Genomic DNA, 20,276 nt, shown 5'->3' with positions numbered 1-20,276 from the left:
AGGTTCTTTATTTGTCACATGCATAGTTATACAAGTATAACACAGTGAAATGTAGCCTGACACGCTCCTCGACATGTGCAAAAATTGGGGGGGGGGGGTGTAGAGGAAGAACATTATATATATATATATATATATATATATATATATATATATATATATATATATATACACTGGGTGAATGTGCAGTAGTAGCAGCAAGCAGGTGAATTCTGTACATTAATATGAATAGACATCTGACTATTTTACAGGATAGACAATATAAACATATTTAAAATTAAAGGAATTGAAATGTACATTGTGCCTTGGTTTAGTGTCTGGAAGAGTCCTGTCTCAGTCAATTATAGATGATGTGAGAGGGCGGGTGTGTGTGTTTAGGGCACGGATGGCTTGGGGATAGAAGCTCCTCTTGAGTCTCTCTGTCCTTGCCCGGAAGATGCGGAACCTTCTACCAGCTTGCAGAAGTTGGAACAGTTTGTTGCCAGGATGGGACGGGTCCTTCAGTATCTGCGCTGCTCTAGTCCGGCATCTCCTGGTGTAGGTGTCCTGAAGTGGGGGGAGAGCAATCCTGCAGCAGCGTTCTGCTGTACGGATCACTCTCTGGAGAGCTTTTTGGTCCTTCACACAGCTGTTCCCGAACCACGATGTCATGTTCTGTGTGAGGATGCTCTCTAAATGCTCTCGCTAAACCTCTGCTAATAGCAACTACACCTTTTTTCACACTTTGGCTCCTGTGATGAGGGTAATGATCAAATAAGGGACACGCCACTATTTGGTTTTACAGCTGAAGAAGCGTCTTGGATGAAACTTGAAACATCTTCAAGAAATTTAAACGAGTCCAGTCGCTTGTGTTTTTACAAGCTCCTTAAATTAAGTCACCATGGTGACAGACATTCAGTGTTTTCTGAATAATGATTGAAATATTAAAAGGTCACAAACTAAACGTCGTTTACTAATTCAGAGTCTTCTCCTGTCACAGCTCCAAATTAAATTAGCTTTGACCAATCAGGTTACAGCCCAGTCATCAGATTTCGATGATTTCATGTAAACATACTGAGAGCTGGTTGGACCAACTCTGGTCAGCTCTTCTGGACCAGAAATCAGATCTCTGATGATCTGTAAAGCATCCTGAACTGGGCGTGATGTAGAAAAATGGAGGATGTCTTGATGGTGTTATGGCACTTTGTGGTGGGTTTTCAGAACTACGTTGTGTCTCTGTGTGTTGCCTGCAGGTCATTGAGACGTTTTATGGCTATGATGAAGAGGCGTCTGTGGATTCTGATGGCTCGTCTTTGTCCTTTCACACTGACAGAACTCCAGATACTGAACCAGACGAGGTACGCACACACACATACACACACCCACTGTTTCCAAAGGTGAGGACATCCAAACGTGTCCTTAAGTCCAGTGGGATGTAAAAGGAAACAGCTGGTAGTTTCTGACTCTTGGAACAGACAGCGCTCAGCCTTTGATGGAGAGCCGACAGAAAGACAAAACCTTCAAAGATCCACCTTTGCTAGATTTTAAATAATAATTCATATAGTAACAACAAAACATCCTTCAGGTACTTTAAGTTGTAACCTGCTTAAGCTGCCAGTGTCTATAACAGGGGTGTCCAACTCCAATCCTCGAGAGCTACAGTTCTGCAGCTTTTAGATGCATCCCTACTCCAACACAGCTGAATCAGATGGTTGGATTACCTCTTCAGCATCCCATCAAGTTTTGCAAAGGCCTAGGAACAAGCCATAAATTTGATTCAGGTGTGTCGGACCAAGGATGTGTCTAAAAACTCTCGAGGACTGGAGTTGGACACCCCTGATCTATAAACAGTTAACTGCATCAGTCCTAATAGAGTCATTAAATTAAAAACAGAGCTGAGTTTATTTCTGAAATAGCTTTTAAATCGGAAGTGGCACGATATTAGCCATGTTTTTTATACGTCCAGCAGCGACTTGCAAGTGTCTGATTGGCTGATATGTGTGTAGTTGTGCATGATTGGTTGTGCTATCTGTATTACGTTTCATGATGACAGCAACAATGAGAGCTTGAGACTGTTTCAGTTACTGCTCTGACTCGCTGGTCTGAAGTTGGGGTTTTGTGTGTTTTAGTTATGCGTGCATGAGGAGGCGGAGCTTCGTTACCGTCAGCTGACTCAGGAGTACCAAGCGCTGCAGCGAGCGTATGCTCTGTTAGCGGAGACGAGTGGCGGAAACTACGATGCAGAGAAGGAGATCAAGGTGACCCCGGTGGGGGCACAGAGGGCTGCATTAGCTGCAATGAAGCAAGGCACTAACAGGTTGACGGTTGTATTCTTTGTGTTTCAGACCAGAGAGCAGCTGCTGAGTGAGATCAGTCGATACCAGAGCAGAGTTTCAGATCTGGAATCAGCGCTGAAGCAGCAAGGACTGGTAACATGCAAAACTGTTGAGTTTCTAAAACGCAGAAAAATTACAGAAGGATAAAACCAAGAGGAGGCAGGTGAATGAGAATATTATCTGCATTCTGATTGGTTCTAGGCTAGAATCCTGCAATAAAGGGGTGTGTCTTCAAGCTAATCAAAGAACCAATCAGAGCCATACAGAGGTAGAGTAAACTACAGTTGTACTCCATAGAGAGCCAGCAGGAGGCACAGCTGTGATACAGTCTCCACTCACAGTGACAGGCAGGTCGTATCTCCTCCTCGAGCTCTGACCTTAACGTCTGGAGAAAGAGGCAAAACCTTCATGTTGGTGCTTGGTGGGTGTAAAACCTCCACATCCAACAATTTGGTGTGTCCAAAGCGCTGTTTTTCCTGTAGGTTGAACCTCTACTGCACATGCCCAGAGTTACACAACATTACAGCTCCATCAGCTGCCATTTCTGCTGGTGCAAACGGTTGGAGAGGTAGTTCAGGAGAGCACGCCCTGACTTTTCTTTTTCTTTTTCTCTCATAAATATGGATAAAGGTGAGAGGAAATCTTTGAATGCTTGACCAGATCCATGTTCATCCTGAAGATCTGTTAGACCAGGGGCCAGCAGCCTTTCTGATGAGTGCCATCTAAAATTTCCTCAGAAGTCAATGTGCATTAGCAATAAATTTAATAACGCTCTATATGAACAGTTACACGCTATATAGAACAACTTTATAGAACTAGAAAAATTTGCATTTCCTGCGAAAATGCTGTGTGGATGCTGTAACGCTGAAGCTGTCTGCTGAAAATAGCTGAAAAGTTGCACCAATGGTAATAACTTTGCAAAAGCATAGGAACTTAGCAAAAATGTAATTACTTAGCAGAACTGCAATAACGAAGAGGAAAAATAATACTTGGCAGAAATATTTTAACCTAGAAAAAGTTGCATTTCCTGCGAAAATGCTGCATGAATGCCGTGTAGGGGAATCTGCTAAAAACAGCTGAAGAAGTAAAACTATGTCCTGAAAGTAGGTGAAGAAACTGAAAAGAAACGGAATGTTGTGCTGCGGAAGTTTCTGCTGAAGAATCTGGAATTTTTCCCGAAAAGGAATGAAAAAACTAATAATTCTGCTGAAAAGGGGTGAAGAAGCTGAAATTTGTGTTGATAAGTTTAACTGTTACCTGAAAAAAATGTTGCCATAGGCGGGATTCGAACCCGGGCCTCCCGCTCTGAGAACGGCTACTCATCTCACTGAGCTAAAACACAGTTCACCCTGGCAAGCAAAATCAATGACCACACTGATAATTTGGTCCATTCGTTTCAATGGGACAAAAAAATTGCATAAAAATGTAATATCTCAAAAAGTATATGAGCACCAAAAGTCATAGCAGGAAAGAGCAGAAATAGCAGAATTTTTAAATGTTTGAATGGTGAAAATCAGATAAAAACTGTGGGACTAGTTAAGTGCCAGAAAACGTACAGAAGTAACTAGAATATAGTGGAATAAAGAATAAATGGTAAATGGCCTGTATTTATATAGCGCTTTACTAGTCCCTAAGGACCCCAAAGCGCTTTACATATCCAGTCATCCACCCATTCACACACTGGTGATGGCAGCTACGTTGTAGCCACAGCCACCCTGTCGCACTGACAGAGGCGAGGCTGCCGGACACTGGCGCCACCGGGCCCTCTGACCACCACCAGTAGGCAACGGGTGAAGTGTCTTGCCCAAGGACACAACGACCGAGACTGTCCGAGCCGGGGCTCGAACCGGCAACCTTCCAATTACAAGGTGAACTCCCAACTCTTGAGCCACGATCGCCCATAAAGAGCGAAATAAAGAGAAACAGGAACTCAATAGTGTGGATGCTGTAGGAATCCACACAGTTATATTTGTTAGCACTTACTGAGAGGACGGACGCACGCTCCACTTGACTGTCGTGTCTCTCATCCTCTCTGTTTTTCACATAATGATGTTATCCTATAACCTCGCATGTGATTGGCCACAATATGGAGGGATTGGAGCATAGCTGAGCAACTGTGTGAGAGCTGAGCAGCGAAAGGAGGAGCCGGCTCTTGTTCATGGGAGTCGACTCTTCTGATTCACTGCAAAGCACTCTGTAAGCACGGCTCTTAGAGCTGATGCTTTTGCGCATGACACATTATCGAACGTTACGTTGTGTGTCATGGACACTGTTGACTCCAGAGGCAGAGCCAAACACTTTATACACCCGGGGCTTAGGCCTAAAGGGTAGTATGTGTAACACTGATGAAGCGCTAATGAATTAATACAGGCTAGGTATTGAGTGAAATATTAGGTTATTATTAATCAGAAGATTTAGGAATGCTACTGGAGCTGATGGGCAGTAATTAATAAATACACAACACAAAATGCTTTTGCAGGTACCATGTATTTAATCGAAAGCAAAGAAAAATAACAAGAAAAAAAAAAGTTCCCCATAAATAACACATGTTAACATCAAAAACACTGATCCACACTGAAGTCAATGAGTTTTATCTGAATGTCCATGAGAGATGTCCAAGCGCTATTGTCCATAAACGGGGGAAATGGTGTGTATGATTGTGGAAATCAGTGTATTCGGAAAATGGGGAAAGAGCGTCGTCTTTGATAGCTTCCTACCAGTCCAGTGGAAGCTTGAATGCAGAATGAGTCCTGCTCCTAGCCGTTCATTGGCTCACCATCCTTTTCCATACCCAAAAAGGTTCACCTGGCCTGCATTAAATAAACAAGGCCAATAAGAAATCACAAGAATAACACAAAAATGTCAGCCAGTTAAGCTAAATACATTCTTGTTCCTGTGTACACAATTTATAAATAAATAAACAAACCATATATTTAACCAATAAGGATTTAACTAAAACATTTCAACTGCTATATACATATTATATAGCTTCACAACATTTGTTATTCAACAACTATCAGTCAAATCAAAAATCAAATTGTTTGGACCGGCAGCAGCCAATTAGTGTCAGCACACCGGTGTTGGCACATAAGGACGCTGTCATAGCCTGTCAACCACGTTGATTAGCTGCGTATATACGAATGTGAATCGCATCATTGGCTGGACTGTGGGATAAGGTGGCATCGTTCCCATACGGGAGCAGCCAGTCACTGACTAACACTGCAAAACAGAATTGTTGAAGTTTTAATTTTAATTTCAATTCAGGTTAGATTATTTTTTTTGTGCGCAACGCAGATTTTCTGTGTGCAGAGACCGTGCCAGCAGTTGCAATTGTGCACATGCGCAGCTTGGAGTGTAGTGTTCTGTAACAAGTAGGGGTGCAACGATACACAAAATTCACGGTTCAGTTCGGTTTGATACAAAAAATGTTCATGCCTTTTTAATTTGTCATTTATTAAAATTATAAATATATATTTTAACTCAAACGTACAGTTTTTAAATTTAATGTTGCTGAAACAACAAAGTAATAAAATAAATCTATCTGCTGGAGAAATCACTCATCTTTGGAAAAGAGAGTTTATTACAGAGAAATGTCTCTTTCCAAAATAAAAGCTCTACTATACGCTTCTTCTGGGCTATATTCTCAGCAGCATATTAAACATATCAGGTCCCCATAAGGAGAATCATGTGCTAATGGCTGTCTAAATGACTCGGGTAAAGTTTGTAGCATGCTGCTTGTTGTTTTTGTCTGCTTCCACTTGTCTTTGTACTAGGATGCTGTCGGAGTAAATGTGCAGTCATATTCGTTGTGTTCCCACTAGTGCTGTCAGCGTTAATCTGAAATGACGTTAACGCCACAACACGGCAAATCTCCGTTAACGAGCTACCGCCGATCGCCCCGTACGTGGGGCTGGACGGCCAACACGTTAACGAGCTAACTGCGCTAACACACTAGCTCCCACCATGTAATTGAGCATTGCATGGCACATGCAACATACTGTTTTACTTTAGTCCATGACGCGCTTACCTTCAGGGTCATACGTCACATGAAAACCAAAATAGTTCCAAAGGCCAGATCTGAATGAGGGTGGGGGAGGGTCAGTTTGCCATGTTGCAACGAGCTTAGCTTCTGTCTTGCTAGCTTGCGCTGCGCTCAGTGAATCTGCGTTCGACTACTCCGCCTAGGCTGCACTGTCGAGCGCAGATCCACTGAGCGCTCAACACAGACAGCATCGTCAGAAGGAAAGTTGATAAAATAAATTACAAATGTTGTATTGTTCGATACCTGTGCGTACCGAACCGAAAGCACTGTATCGAACGGTTCAATATCGATACGAGTATCGTTGCACCCCTAGTAACAAGGTAAACAAAAATTAAAAAAAAAAAAAACATACAAGTATAAAAGCTAAACAAGGTATAAATAGACTAAGAGTCATGATGAGAGGTATGCAATCCTGAATAGATAGTTTTCAATATATATCTGAACATATAACAGCAAAACCAGTGGTTCTCTGTGGAACACAGCCGAACACGTGTGATGAGAACAGAGAACAGGTCTGAAAACAGATCACACGATCACAACATTGACAGTGCGGTCGCTCTGTCTGTGTCTCAGGACCTGAAGTGGGTGGAGGAGAAGCAGGCGTTGTATCGGAGGAATCAGGAACTGGTGGCGAAGGTGAATCGCATTTGTCAATCGTGACGTCTCAGTAAATATACACACAAATTCTTCTGAATCAAAAAGAACAACTTGCATTTGGTATATTTGGTATTTGGCTGAGAATAGACTTAATGTCACACGTAACAACGGATGGTTTGCAGGTCAGGCAGATGGAAGGTGAAGAGCTGCGACTGAAAAACGACATCCAGGATGCCAAAGACCAGAACGAGCTGCTGGAGTTCAGGATCCTGGAGTTAGAGGTGAAAACGTTGCAGATGCCAGTAACAGCATCTCAAACTTCCAGACGTTTACCTGTGATTTCTGTTTGCTGTTCAGGAGAGGGAGCGGCGCTCACCCGCCATCAATTTCCAACAGCTCCATTTCCCTGAAGGCCTCAGTCCTCTACAGGTTTACTGTGAGGCAGAGGGAGTCACTGTGAGTACATCCGTCAGTACACCTGAGTGCACCTGTAAATATCTCTGAGGGGTGCACTGCCAGCATATTCAGCATATCCAGGCTTTCGCTGTGTTAGCTGGCTGAACTAAGCTACACTTTCACTGTTAAACTGGGCCTGAAAGGTGCGTTTGATTTGTCATTTCATTCTCTTTACAAATGGATCAGCTGAGCTCCTTTTGCTCCAGTGAGAGGAGTTATTAGAGGAATGCTGACAGAGCTATAAAAATGTAAAAGAAAATAAAGTGCTGCAAAAACGATGACAGCAGCGCTGCAGAAGATTATTGAATTTGTGATCATCAAGCAGCAGTGAGATAAATCTATTATAGCCATCCGTTTTCTTTATCCAATTCAGTGTTGTGGGGGGACTGCAGCACATCCTCGCTGTCATAGGGCGATGGGCGGGGTACACCTGGACAGGTCACAGGTTTGTCACTGGGTTAATACAGAGACAGACAACCATTCACAGCTTTTTATTTCTAGGGTTCACGCTGCATCTGTGAACCCTTAGGCGCTGAAGTTTGGTCAGTGTTCAGTCACAGACGTAGAAATTAGTCTGTCACAGATTCAAGGGTCAAACCGCCTCCAAACACAAGTCGTCGCATTCACATCAGAGGCCGGTAGAGTCGCAGCAGCAGATCTGGATTAAGAAAAGCTCAGGTTGGAGTTTAGAACAAACATCCCTGTGATGCAAGATAACTAAAAATCATCCTCAACATGTCGATGCTGTTTGTGCTGAATACCCCTGAACACACCTTTAACCTGTTTCTTGGTGCACTGAAGTAGTGTCCCGTCTGAAGCCTCGACATAATAAGTCTTTGACACCATTGGACCTACTGTCTGATTATTAACACCATGCCGTGTACTGGATCAATCCGGCGCCCGTTGCTCGGTCAGGCCCCTTCCAGGGGTGGGGGGCTCAGTCCCCTCTTCGGTTGGCGGCTGCTGGCGGAGCCTGTGGCGATCTCGCCACAATGGTGATGTACGCAGCTGCTCCTCCGGTGCTCTGGGGGGCCTCTGGATGTCTGGGATCATCTCCATGCCTGCTTCATGGCTCGCAACACCTACTATTACAAACAAACAAGCTTTGTCAGTAATAGCCCTTTGGTCCATGGCTTTGGTCCCTTTGGACCCTTAGTGGATACTGGGTGGGAATCGAACTTGCACCTCCCACTCCAAAGTGGGATGTGTAGTCTTACCACTACACTATCCAGCTGCACTTACATGGAGGAACCTTATGAATACAAGTGCGCTTGCACACACAGGTGTTCACACCTGAGTACCTGTTTGTCCACACCTGTGTTCACAGAAACACACTTCTTCCTTGGCTGCTGCCTCCATGCGTTGTCGTTGTGTGCTGCTCCGCTCAGTTTTTATTATTTACTGTTAGTTCTGCTTATCTAGGTTGTTGCTGTGGTCTCCCTCCTGTGTTGTTCTCTTTCTGCCAGCAGGTGATCCAGCTGATCTTTTCTCTCTGTCGCGCTTCCCCTCTGCTTTTCTTTCCCTCTCCTTTTTTGGAAGGTTGCTTGTCTTTGTCTTTCCCTTTTCTATCCACGGGTCCTGTCTGTTCCAATTGTAATAACTTAAAAGAATAAATAATTAATAAAGATCAATCAAGTGGATGAATAATGATCCACTTGGAAAAATAAATCAGGTGGGCATCACCAAATTTCCCCTTGTGGGACAATTAAAGGATTGTTCTATTCTGTTTCTCTTGGCCTTCAAACTATAATTCATGTTGCCAGAGTTCTCTGAGCTCCCTTTCGTGTCCAAAGTCCTGGAGAAAATTGTCTGCGTCCAGCGCCAGGCTCAAAGCGCTACACAGCACTGAAACTATGCCTTTAAAAGTTTTTAATGATCTTTTATTAATGCCATTTAAGTGCTTTTAGACCTGAGCACTGCATTTGATAAAGTGGGTCATGGTGTTGTAGTGTCCAGACTGCTGTGGGTATTAAGGCACCTGCCCTTGATTGGTTTAGATTCTATTTAAGCAGCAGAATGTTTTCTGTCAGGTTCATCCATCCATCCATGTGGAGTCCCTCAAGGATCCACCCTTGGCCCAGCATTTTCTCCTTTCACATGCTCCCATTAGGCTCTGTTTTCAGAAAATATGGATTCTCTTTTCACTGTTTTGCTGATGATTCACAAATCTACTTTCCTCTTAAAAAGAATTCTACAGACTTTGAAAGTGTGCGTGACTGTCTTCATGATATTAAATCATGGCTGGCATTAAATGTTTTGAATGTGAACAATCAAAAAGCTGAGATTGTCCTATGTGGACCTTCTGACCCTCGTTCTTCTCTTAAGGGTGACCTTGACCCTCTGGGAAAAGCAGAACTGCCTTTGCAAAATTCTGGGAATGTTATTTGATGTTTCTTCATATTGAGAAACTGCTGTTAAAGGCTTTGAGAGAGTAGCTAATGCGAGTAATTGATCCAGACCTGGCAGCAGCTCTCTCATCTTCAGCTCTCGCGTGTTTACGTGTGCTCCTGACAGGCAGGCGTAAACGCGACCGTATTTCCCCGTCTAGGCTTGTTTGCGTTCTGGCTTCCAGCACGTTATAGAATTGATTTTAAGATGTTATTGCTTGTTTTTAAGTCTCTAGGTGGATAAGCTTCGCCGTACCTCTCTGATCTTTATCTCATGCTATAAACTGAAGGCTGCTTCTGACTGAAACACAGGAGGGGCCTTTGCTGTGTGTAAACTTTGGAACAGTTTGCTTCTTCAAATTAGGGTCTCTCCATCTGAAGACACATCCTTACTCTCTAGCTTTTAATTGTGACTGAGTTGTTTTGCTTTTGTGTCTTGCCGTCTACTTGTGTGTGTTTATTTTTTCACTGTGTAATGGTTGTTTTTGTGATTTGCCGATCAGGACATTGTGATGAGTGAGCTGATGAAGAAGCTGGACATTCTGGGAGATAACGCCGTAAGTGTATGTTGAATTTATTTTGTACATGTCTGTGTCACTGAAACATGTGATCCATGTAATCCGCTTGTGGCTTCACGTGTGTTGAATGTGTGCATTTTGTAAACATGCTGTTTAGTAACCGTGGTGACACGTTCCCTGTTTCATTAGTGAGTCCTTTCTGATGATCAGTGAATAAATCTGAGTTTGTGTCGGGACAACAATACTTTCCATGTTGAGCGTGTTGTTTATATATTGCTGACATGTTGTTTTTCTGTAGAATCTGTCCAATGAAGAGCAGGTGGTGGTAATACATGCCCGGACGGTACTCACTCTAGCAGAAAAGGTGAGCGTCCCACCTGTCAGTTCTCAGAGAGCTGAGGTTTCTGCTCTCTGACAGGATGCAGATAAAGTTTCTTATTCTTTGCACCTCTCAGAGTTATTGGCACAGGGAAAAAGCAGGTTCGCATAGTGAGATTGAGGACGTGGAATAACTGACGGCTCATCAAAGTTTACATAAGATCAGTCCGATCTCGTAAAGTTGCTGTTGATCTCGGCAGGTATCAGGTGAACAGTCAGACAGCTCGTCGCTATTGTTTCACAAAGTTGTTTGCTCTGTCTCTGCGAGGTAACAATATGAAATGTGTGCACATGCAAAAATACCATGTGATTCAAGAAACATGAACACCAGCTAAGTTGGCTCTTACCATCATGTGTTTGTTAATGGACTAGAATAAATTCAAACAACAGGTACTTTGCATGTCTGCAGGATAGGGCTGCCATGATTAGTCGACTAGTCACGACTGATTTAATAGTCGACGCGTCGTTTGAAGCTTTGTAAGATCCCAAAAGACGCAGGAATAAGTAGCAGGATTTAAGAGTGTAATAACGGACTGGAACAGAAGATGGCAGCACTGCATGTACAAGGATGCCAGCTGCCGTTAAACCCCGAAGAAGAAGAAGAAGAAGCTGTGTCCCAGAATTCATAGCGCAGCCCAGCTCAGTTTCCAACAATGGCGGCAGCTGGTTAGTTTTAATGTTACTCTTATTATTCTTTCTGGGTCACAAAATAAATGTTTAACATATTTTCAGGCGAGAATGTAGCTGTGTAAACCTCAAATATCTGCTCAGTTTATCAGGACACCACATATTTTCAAAAGCGCTCCGACGTTTTCGGAGACGTCTGTTACCCACTAGCTCGATAGCTAGCCGGGGGCTAGGCTAACTAGCGCCGTGAGAACACCGGACTCCCGGCAAATTGTTTTCAAACCCACCGCCGTTTTTCGCTACTCAGGTTAAACATGATATATGAGTCACTTAGATAACTTAAACATGTTATTGTTTGGCTTTTTTCAGTATTTTATTTGTTCCTGAGTAAATCGGTTTGGCTGAGATTAAAGTTATAGTTTTTACACAGCTGAATAAACGTCAAGCAGACAGCTGATCATCAGAAGTGTGAGATGCTGGAGAATTTACTCCGGTGTCCTGTTATATTTTAGATAGCAAGGAGTTTATTAAACTTCACCGAAACAATCTGCAAATTTCATTAAAATTATAATATAATAAATAATATAATAAACTATCATCTTGTCTTTATTGTTAGTTAGCACCTTACACACTTAAAGCTGTAAGCTAATGATAGTTATATAAGAGCAGATGCTGCTGGTGCAATAAGCTGTACGTTTTACGTCCAATGGATGATGATCTGATTAGTCGACTAATCGCAAAAATAATCGGTGAGTAATCGACTATCAAAATAATCGTTTGTGGCAGCCCTACTGCAGGAAGATACAGAAAAACAGAAAAGTGTCAGAAACATTTAAAAACAAGTCTTTAGGTGAGATTTAAAGATGCTGAGTGTTGATGAGGTTCCCAGATTCTCCAGCATCTGTGGGTTAATAAAAGCTTTGAAAAGTAGTACTCAGTATACTCTAGTATCCCGTGACACAGCCCGGTCCTCGTCGTTTGTTCATATGCGTCACCTGAGGCTCCTAAACTGTTTGTTTGGGATGAACGAGTTCAGGTGAGAAACAGTTCACACAAATCTGTGTGAACTCTGTGAATAAAGCTGAACATACACAGAAATTTAAAGATGAACTTGGATTGATGAGGAGGACAGACAGTGCACAATCAATATCTGCTTTACGACCAGCCTGTCTCTGTCTACCTGTCTGCTCACCTGTCTCTCTTTACCCCCTTTCAGTGGCTGGAGTCCATTGAAGTGACAAAATCGGCCCTGCAGCAGAAAATGTTGGACATCGAGAGTGAGAAGGTGAAAGACAAAGTGTATCTGGTCTCTGTTGGGACTTTTTTCTACTTGCTGAAATCATGTGATCTGATCTGTGGTCTGGTCAATGACACTAGATCCATCTGAATTATGAGGCTAAAATAAGTGCTCTGTGGTGAGTCGGTCCAGTAAGAAGAGCGTGGTGATCGCGAGCTGGACAGGAAGCTTTTAGTTTCAACTCTTTCATATGTCGGAGTCTGTTTGTACAGAAAACATTAAAAGGCCTTAGCGGTTTGTAAAGCAGCAGTATCCATGTTGGGAAGTTGTTGTCTGGGGTAAATAAATGTGGTGCCAGTGAAGATGCTGTTGTTTTCTAGGAGCTGTTCAGTAAGCAGAAAGGTTACTTGGATGAAGAGCTGGACTACAGGAAGCAGTCGATGGATCAGGCCCATAAGGTCAGTGAATAGCTGAACCTGTACTGTGGAGAGGTCAACCAAATAACTGAGAGCAAGTCTTTGAGCCTGTTCTGATATCATTGGCCCGTTGATCAGTGGGCTGTGATCAATGGTTGTCAATCTATGGCCATGACAATCTGCATATTAATGATCAAGGAAATGACTTCACGGCCCGTTGTTTGTTCAGTGGTGCTCGTTTCAGTCATTGTGCAAATGTCCTGTTTATAAAGTTGGGGAAACCTGCACCTGGATGAGTGACAAAACGTTTCTCCCACTGAAAACATCCAAATGAACAGGATCAGCATTTTGGGATTTCCTTAGCTGGATGATTGAGCAACAACAATGACAGCGCAAAAATGTTTCTTTGATCCAGAGGATCCTGGAGCTGGAGGCCATGTTGTTTGAGGCTCTGCAGCAGGAAGAGGAATCCAGGATAGAGGGATTAAAGATGGAGGGTCGACTGTCTGAGAGTCTGACAGAGGGAGAGCGAGAGGAGCTGAGGAGAGCCATGGACCAGTGGAAACGAACTGTGATGTGTGAGCTCAGAGAGAGAGATGCCCAAATCCTTCGAGAGCGGATGGAACTACTGCAGCTCACCCAACAGGTAAACCACTGAAATGAGCACAGGTACACTATTATGATTTCTCCTTTGTAGTCTGTAATCAATGATGTTGTGTTTGTCAGAGGAACAAGGAGCTGGAAGAATTTATAGAAGCACAGAAACGACAGATTAAAGAGCTGGAAGAGAAGGTAAAGACAAATCGAACAGAAACATGTATGTAAAAAACTGCTTCCTCTGACATCGACAGATTCTGCACTGCTTTCTTCTTCTTTCAGTTCCTTTTCCTGTTTCTCTTCTTCTCTTTGGCCTTCATCCTATGGTCCTAACAGCAGCAGGTTGGTTACACTTTCCCAGGTGTGCAGAGTTTACCTGTTGGATCTCTGTGTAGTAAAATGTTTGCTCTGCTTTAGTGTGTGCAGACCACCACAGTCCAGCAGCTGAGTGGCCAGGTCAGCTCAGTCTGGATCAGACCAGGAGGACCTGAAAGGATTCCTGGAACCAGCAGCTCACCAACCGAGGGTCTATGGGTTCTCTGTTGCCAGCCAATCAGAGCAGAGCCCAGCTGTCAGCTGGCTCTCAAACTATCCTGTTACACGTTCCTAGAATGCCACTGTGCTGTCTCACAATGACTGATGGCTTCGTTTCAGCTTGCTGATGTTCAGCTAAGTAAAAGAGTCTGGCCCAAACTGGTGTTGGACTCTTACTAGCTAAACTAGGTGACACCCTATATGATTAGCTTAGGTCGCTGATTTTGAAGTTGTCAGATGGGGTTGGTTCAGTAACCTGTGACAGAGCTGAACCTGAGCTCAGCAGAGTTAGGCTGAAGAGCAAAATCTCTATAAGAACTAGACATAAAAACATCAGAAACCAGCCTGACAGAAGTTTAGTTCAATAATTCTTTGTTCTGATTGGCTGTTCCACCTGAAGAGCAGACAGTGAATTTAGCTCCTCCCGCTTTATTCACAGAGCTAAGGTCACACCTGGTTCGTCTGCAACAGAAGAAGGACCTCCACAATGTCAGGAGGTCTGTTAGGAGATAAGAGTGAAGTGAAGTGGTCCAGATAGACCCGGTTAACCAGGTCCACATAAACCAGGTTCACTGGCGTCCGGTTAAATACTGCATCGATTTCAAGATACTTTTGTACACATTCAAGGCTACCCATCATCTCTCACCTTCATACCTCTCTGACCTGGTTCAAATCACCATTCCTTCTCCGTATCTCAGATCCTCCTCCTCTCTTTCTCTTCCATCCCTTCCCCCCGACTAGCCACCGTGTGGCGCAGGGCTTTCTGTTGCTCTGCCCCCGACTTTGGAACATCACTTCCATCCCTCTATATAAGTCCAGACTCAAAACTCACCTATTCACATTAGCCTATTCCACATAAATCTTTCCATCCTGCTACTTTAATTTATTTGATCTATTTGCTCAACGTTTTATCATTATTATTTTGTAAATTGTTATGTTTGTTGTTGTTATTGCTTGTGTACAGTGTCCTTGAGTGTTTTGAAAGGCGCTTTCTTAAATAAAATGTATTCATTCATTCATTCATTATTCATGAGGTCCAGATAAACCAGGTTAACCAGGTCCACACAAATCAGGTTCATGAGGCCCAGATAAATCAGGATCAGGAGGTCAAGATAGACCAGGTTCACCAGGTCCAGGCAAACCAGGTTCATGAGGTCCAGATAAACCAGGTTCACCAGGTCCAGGCAAACCAGGTTCATGAGGTCCAGATAAACCAGGTTCACCAGGTCCAGGCAATCAGAATCAGAAAGGGTTTTATTGCCAAATGTTGAGCAGGTTTACAACATTAGGAAATTGTTGCGGTGCTTCAGTGCAAACATGCTGTTATAAATACTGTTATAAATACTCAAAGGAGCTTGCAAAGAAAAGCGTCTGGACTTCTTTAAGTTGCTTTAAGTTGCTTGAAGACGTTTCACCTCTCATCCGAGAAGCTTCTCGGATGAGAGGTGAAACGTCTTCAAGCAACTTAAAGAAGTCCAGACGCTTTTCTTTGCAAGCTCCTTTGACTACGATGACCTGGATGACTGAGAACCTTCACAGACATACTGTTATAAATTAAGCTTAAATAGACATGAAAATAAAAATGAGAATAAGAATTAAAAGTGCTAAGTAGATAGATATATACATGATATATACATGAGTGCAGGTGGTGATCAGTGCCAAACATGGAATGATGCAGTGACACAGCGTAGGGTCATGTGTTAGTGGTGGGTACAGTCATACGGTTATTGTTCATGTGTCCAACAGCAGAGGGGAAGAAACTGTTCTTGTGGCGAGAGGTTCTGGTGCGAATGGACCGGAGCCTCCTGCCTGAGGGGAGCAGGTCAAACAGACTGTGTCCAGGGTGAGAAGGGTCAGCTGAGATCCGAGCTGCACGCCCCAGTGTCCTGGAGGTGTACAGGTCCTGCAGAGATGGGAGTCTGCAGCCAATCACCTTCTCAGCAGAGCGCACAACACGCTGCAGTCTCTGTTTGTCCCTGATAGTGCCTCCAGCGTACCACACGGTGATGGAGGAGGTGAGGATGGACTCGATGATTGCAGTGTAGAATTGCAGCATCGTCCGTGTTGGCAGGTTCAAACCAGGTTCATGAGGTCCAGATAGACCAGGTTCACCGGGTCCAGACAAACTAGGTTGATGAGGTCCAGATAAACCAGGTTAACCAGGTCCACACAAACCAGGTTCATGAGGTCCAGGCAAACTAGGTTCATGAGGTCCAGACAAACCGGGTTCAGGAGTTCCAGATAGACCAGGTTCAGGAGGTCCAGATAAACCAGGTTCACCGGGTCCAGACAAACTAGGTTCATGAGGTCCAGATAGACCAGGTTCACCGGGTCCAGACAAACTAGGTTCAGGAGGTCTAGATTAACCAGTCTCACCGGGTCCAAACAAGCCAGGTTCATAAGGTGCAGGCAAACCAGGTTCATGAGGTCCAGAGAAACCAGGTTCAGACTGTGTTTAATTTGATGGAGAGAAGCACAGCAGTGGTCTCTGACCTTGAGGTGCTAGATATCCTGGATTTAGGTCCTGGAAATGACTCCCAATATGTTTCTGTTCCTAAATCCATATCTAAATAATGTCACAGAACTAAAACTAAACTATATCACAATATATAATATATGATTAATTAGTATTACATGAAATGATGCACCTTTTCACTTTACACTGAAGTTACCGGATATTGTTAAATAAAAAGTTTAATTATAAAAAAGCTAAAGACTTTGTATTTTGGTTAATACCTACATTACATTAATATTTTTAAAGCTTTTGTTTCTTTTGGGTTTCTGCCAGCAACCGTATTTGACTTCAAATTCTGCACTTTGTCATTTTGACCATTTACCATTTCTCTGAGTTATCCTCAGTGTTCAAATGAAGCAGTATCAGAATCTGTTGTTTTAAAAGTTGCATCCTGCTGTTGTACTTTTATTATTCCAGATGATATTTTTCTATCCCTGCTGTGAGTCTAAACACTGAACATCTGAAGAGTTGGCGATTAAAAATGGAAACCAAACAAGGAGCAGTCTGTGTTTTGTTGCTTATGTTGGATTATTGAGTCCAAGTGCATTTTCACCAGAATAATCCAATCCAAATCAGTTCAGCATCATTCAAAGACCAGTAATTCACAACAACAGTCAACTAAATATACTTTAATAAGGTAAAGACGACACAAAATTAGTCAGAGCACCTATATAAGCATCAATGGTGACAGTGGGAAGTAAAAACTAGAGTAGAATAGAATAGAATGCCTTTTCTTTACTGTGTTTGGATCATCCAATAACCTGATGTTTGTTGTTACAACCTTTGTTTACTTTCTGACTGCGGTCGCCCTGCATTCAGTTTAAGAACTCTGAGCAGATACTCTGACTTCATTTTCAAAGAGGAAAGCTTCATGTGGGCATGAACTACAGACTTTGTTACAGTTCACTGGCTGTGTGTGTGTGTGTGTGTGTGTGTGTGTGTGTGTGTGTGTGTGTGTGTGTGTGTGTGTGTGTGTGTGTGTGTGTGTGTGTGTGTGTGTGTGTGTGCGCGTGATTAGATGGACTAAATCTGACAGGCAAAGAAATCAAGTTCAAACTGCAGCAACTTCAGAGCATCAGCAGTAATGAGCACTGACGTGTGTGTGTGTGTGTGTGTGTGTGTGTGTGTGTGTGTGTGTGTGTGTGTGTGTGTGTGTGTGTGTGTGTGTGTGTGTGTGTTGGTCACGACCTTCGTCTGATTCTAAGCTGATAAAGTCAGAGATATCAGTGAGTGAGGAGGTGTGAGGGTATGCTGAGCAATAAAGATGAACTCCTGAGAGAGAAAAGGAGACAAAGGACAGACCTGTGAATCTGATTGGTTGAAGGTTTGTGTTCTCCTCCTCCTCCCTCTTAATCTTACTTTGGGCCCATGACCTCCTTTCTTCCCTTCTTCCTCCTCCACATCCTGTCGGTTCGTTTATCGTCTGAGATCTTCATCCTCCCCGCCTCCTCCTCCTTTTCTTCTCTTGCTTGTTTCTGATCAGGTCACATCTCTCCAGGATGTCTGAGAGGAGGTGCTCCCCGGAGGACGACTGCTCTTCTCTCCTTTCGCGGCTCGGCTCAGACTCTCCTCGACCTCGGATGAAGTATGGCGGGATGTTCTGCAATGTCGAGGGAGCGTTCGAGAACAAGACACTGAACTTTGAGTCGTTGGGTCTGCGGCCGCAGCGATGCCAAGCCACTTGCACCCACAGCCGAGATGGAGGCCACGCCGCCAGAAGAGGACACACATCTGGACACACTCGGGAAAATTGTGGCAAGAGAGAGGTTTGTATTATTTCTAGTGAATTGAAAATGTGAGTTCTGTTTATCCTTGTAATGCTCATATCCTGCTGATCTCACCTTTCAACCTTCACACAACTCAGAGTTACTGACCATCAGATGGTGAGTGTTTATTTTGCTTCAGTCATTTGTTACAGATAAGTATAGTCATGTGACACATCATTGATAAGACGGCTTGGAACAACTTTGTATCGTATTACAAAGTTCATGGGCATACGGTTAGTGTGACCCCAGGCTGTGGAGACTTCACTTCATTTCCAGTTTTTCTTCCTTCCACTTCGGTTTCTAATGAAATGTCACAGACACAGTTCACGATTCAGTTTCACTTTAAAATAATTATTCAGCAATTCATATCCTCCCCACGGTCACAGCAGACAGGTCTGTTACATCACGTTCTCATCCCTCGTGCAGTAAATCACAACGATTAATTGCTCTCAGAAGTTAGAGGCTGATTGTAGATTTGTTTCTTCTATCCGCTCATCTCATAAATAATTCAAGACTTCATTCACTGTACTGTGATTACTGAGCGTACTACAGTAACACCTCCCTGGGTAATGCTATATTTTAGTACGATACCGAACTAAATATCAGGGATGGGAATCCTCGTGCCGCTCCCTACAGTACTGACTAAAAACTAAAAGAACTAATAACCTGAAACAAGGCTCAGCAGCAGGTACACTCAGGTGTGGTATATTTAGGTATTTGAGAGGAGTTACTTGTTACATGTAAGGAAATATCAGTCTGATATCAGCAGCATATCAATCAGACACACATCTCCAAAAGTTGACTTGGATGAGTGACGAAACGTTTCTGTGTGTGTGTGTGTGTGTGTGTGTGTGTGTGTGTGTGTGTGTGTGTGTGTGTGTGTGTGTGTGTGGACTAAGAGTCAAACTACAGATGAAGGTGAGGATAAACAGATCCTTCAGGCCTCAGCAGATAAAGATTCCTTTACTGTCGTTGTACTTACAGAGAAATTGGAGCAGACTAGCACACGTGCATTATTACATGCTTTCACTCGTGATTCATTCTACAGAATAAAATAACAATAAAATAAAAATAGACAGACTAATAAACAAAAGTATGCGTACAGTTCTACTAAAAGGATTAAATGACAGTGCAGCCATGCAGCATGAGTGTTATTGTTCTGTACTGTGTGTAATTATATCCAAATAAAAAATATCCAACTCACATCACTCAATAAATCTGTGACCACTAGTTGACACTAAGAGCCAATCAGAAGCCACGAGAGGTCTAATCTCCTTTCAGAATAAAAGGCTGTTAATTTGCTCTAAAACCTGAGGAGTTTAAATATCTGAAAGTTGATGTTGATGAAAAAGTTCAAGCTGAGCTGAAGCTGTTCTTTGTTTAGTCACCGGATCTCCTAATTTAATAAAAACACAGCAGCATCTGCTCAGTTCATAGACTCGAGGTGGACTCGGAGAGAAATCAGTTTAAAGCACTTAAAACATTATAAACACTTTAAAGCATTTGATCATTTTGACTCGTTGCTGTTAGTCTGAACTGGAACCAGACATCATTCTGAGGAGATGACCGTTGTTTCAACGCAAACTGACTGCCGAGGCTGCAAGAACCTGGCATCTGACCAACGATTTCACTTGTTCAGATCCACTCCTGCGACGGATGCAGCTTCCCTGATGTCCGCGCTGTTTATGAGCGCCTCAGTGTGTTACAGCAGCCGTTTAACTCCACATTTCCACTCTCATCTCGAAACTTCGACTTTATTCAAAAAATGATCAATAAAATATATATTTTCTTAATGTGCCTCCAATACTCGTACTCTTACTCTGATTACTCTAAGAAGACACGTTCGGGAGATTTACTTTGAAGCTCCCACCGGAAGCTGTGTCAGGCTGTGTTG

The 20,276-nt window shown here is 43.1% G+C and overlaps 1 protein-coding gene across 1 annotated transcript in view; it reads left to right on the top strand.

The window, feature by feature from the left end:
* Positions 1 to 14,119, top strand: part of jakmip3 (Janus kinase and microtubule interacting protein 3) — a 41,379-nt gene extending 27,260 nt beyond the window's left edge. Inside the window, exons 11-24 of the mRNA XM_080872204.1 lie at positions 1,230 to 1,334; positions 2,106 to 2,234; positions 2,322 to 2,405; positions 6,928 to 6,990; positions 7,134 to 7,232; positions 7,309 to 7,407; positions 10,298 to 10,351; positions 10,611 to 10,676; positions 12,534 to 12,602; positions 12,935 to 13,012; positions 13,386 to 13,616; positions 13,697 to 13,762; positions 13,850 to 13,909; positions 13,985 to 14,119. Of these exons, the coding sequence (XP_080728330.1) occupies positions 1,230 to 1,334; positions 2,106 to 2,234; positions 2,322 to 2,405; positions 6,928 to 6,990; positions 7,134 to 7,232; positions 7,309 to 7,407; positions 10,298 to 10,351; positions 10,611 to 10,676; positions 12,534 to 12,602; positions 12,935 to 13,012; positions 13,386 to 13,616; positions 13,697 to 13,762; positions 13,850 to 13,900 (1,194 nt within the window). The 3' untranslated portion in view covers positions 13,901 to 13,909; positions 13,985 to 14,119. The remainder of the gene's footprint in view (positions 1 to 1,229; positions 1,335 to 2,105; positions 2,235 to 2,321; positions 2,406 to 6,927; positions 6,991 to 7,133; positions 7,233 to 7,308; positions 7,408 to 10,297; positions 10,352 to 10,610; positions 10,677 to 12,533; positions 12,603 to 12,934; positions 13,013 to 13,385; positions 13,617 to 13,696; positions 13,763 to 13,849; positions 13,910 to 13,984) is intronic.
* Positions 14,120 to 20,276: the final 6,157 nt, after the last annotated feature.

The sequence above is a fragment of the Rhamphochromis sp. 'chilingali' genome, assembly GCF_963969265.1.
Source record: "Rhamphochromis sp. 'chilingali' genome assembly, chromosome: 22".
NCBI lineage: Eukaryota > Metazoa > Chordata > Actinopteri > Cichliformes > Cichlidae > Rhamphochromis > Rhamphochromis sp. 'chilingali'.
The sequence above is the reverse complement of the archived record's forward strand: the minus strand, read 5'-3'. Positions and strand labels throughout refer to the sequence as shown.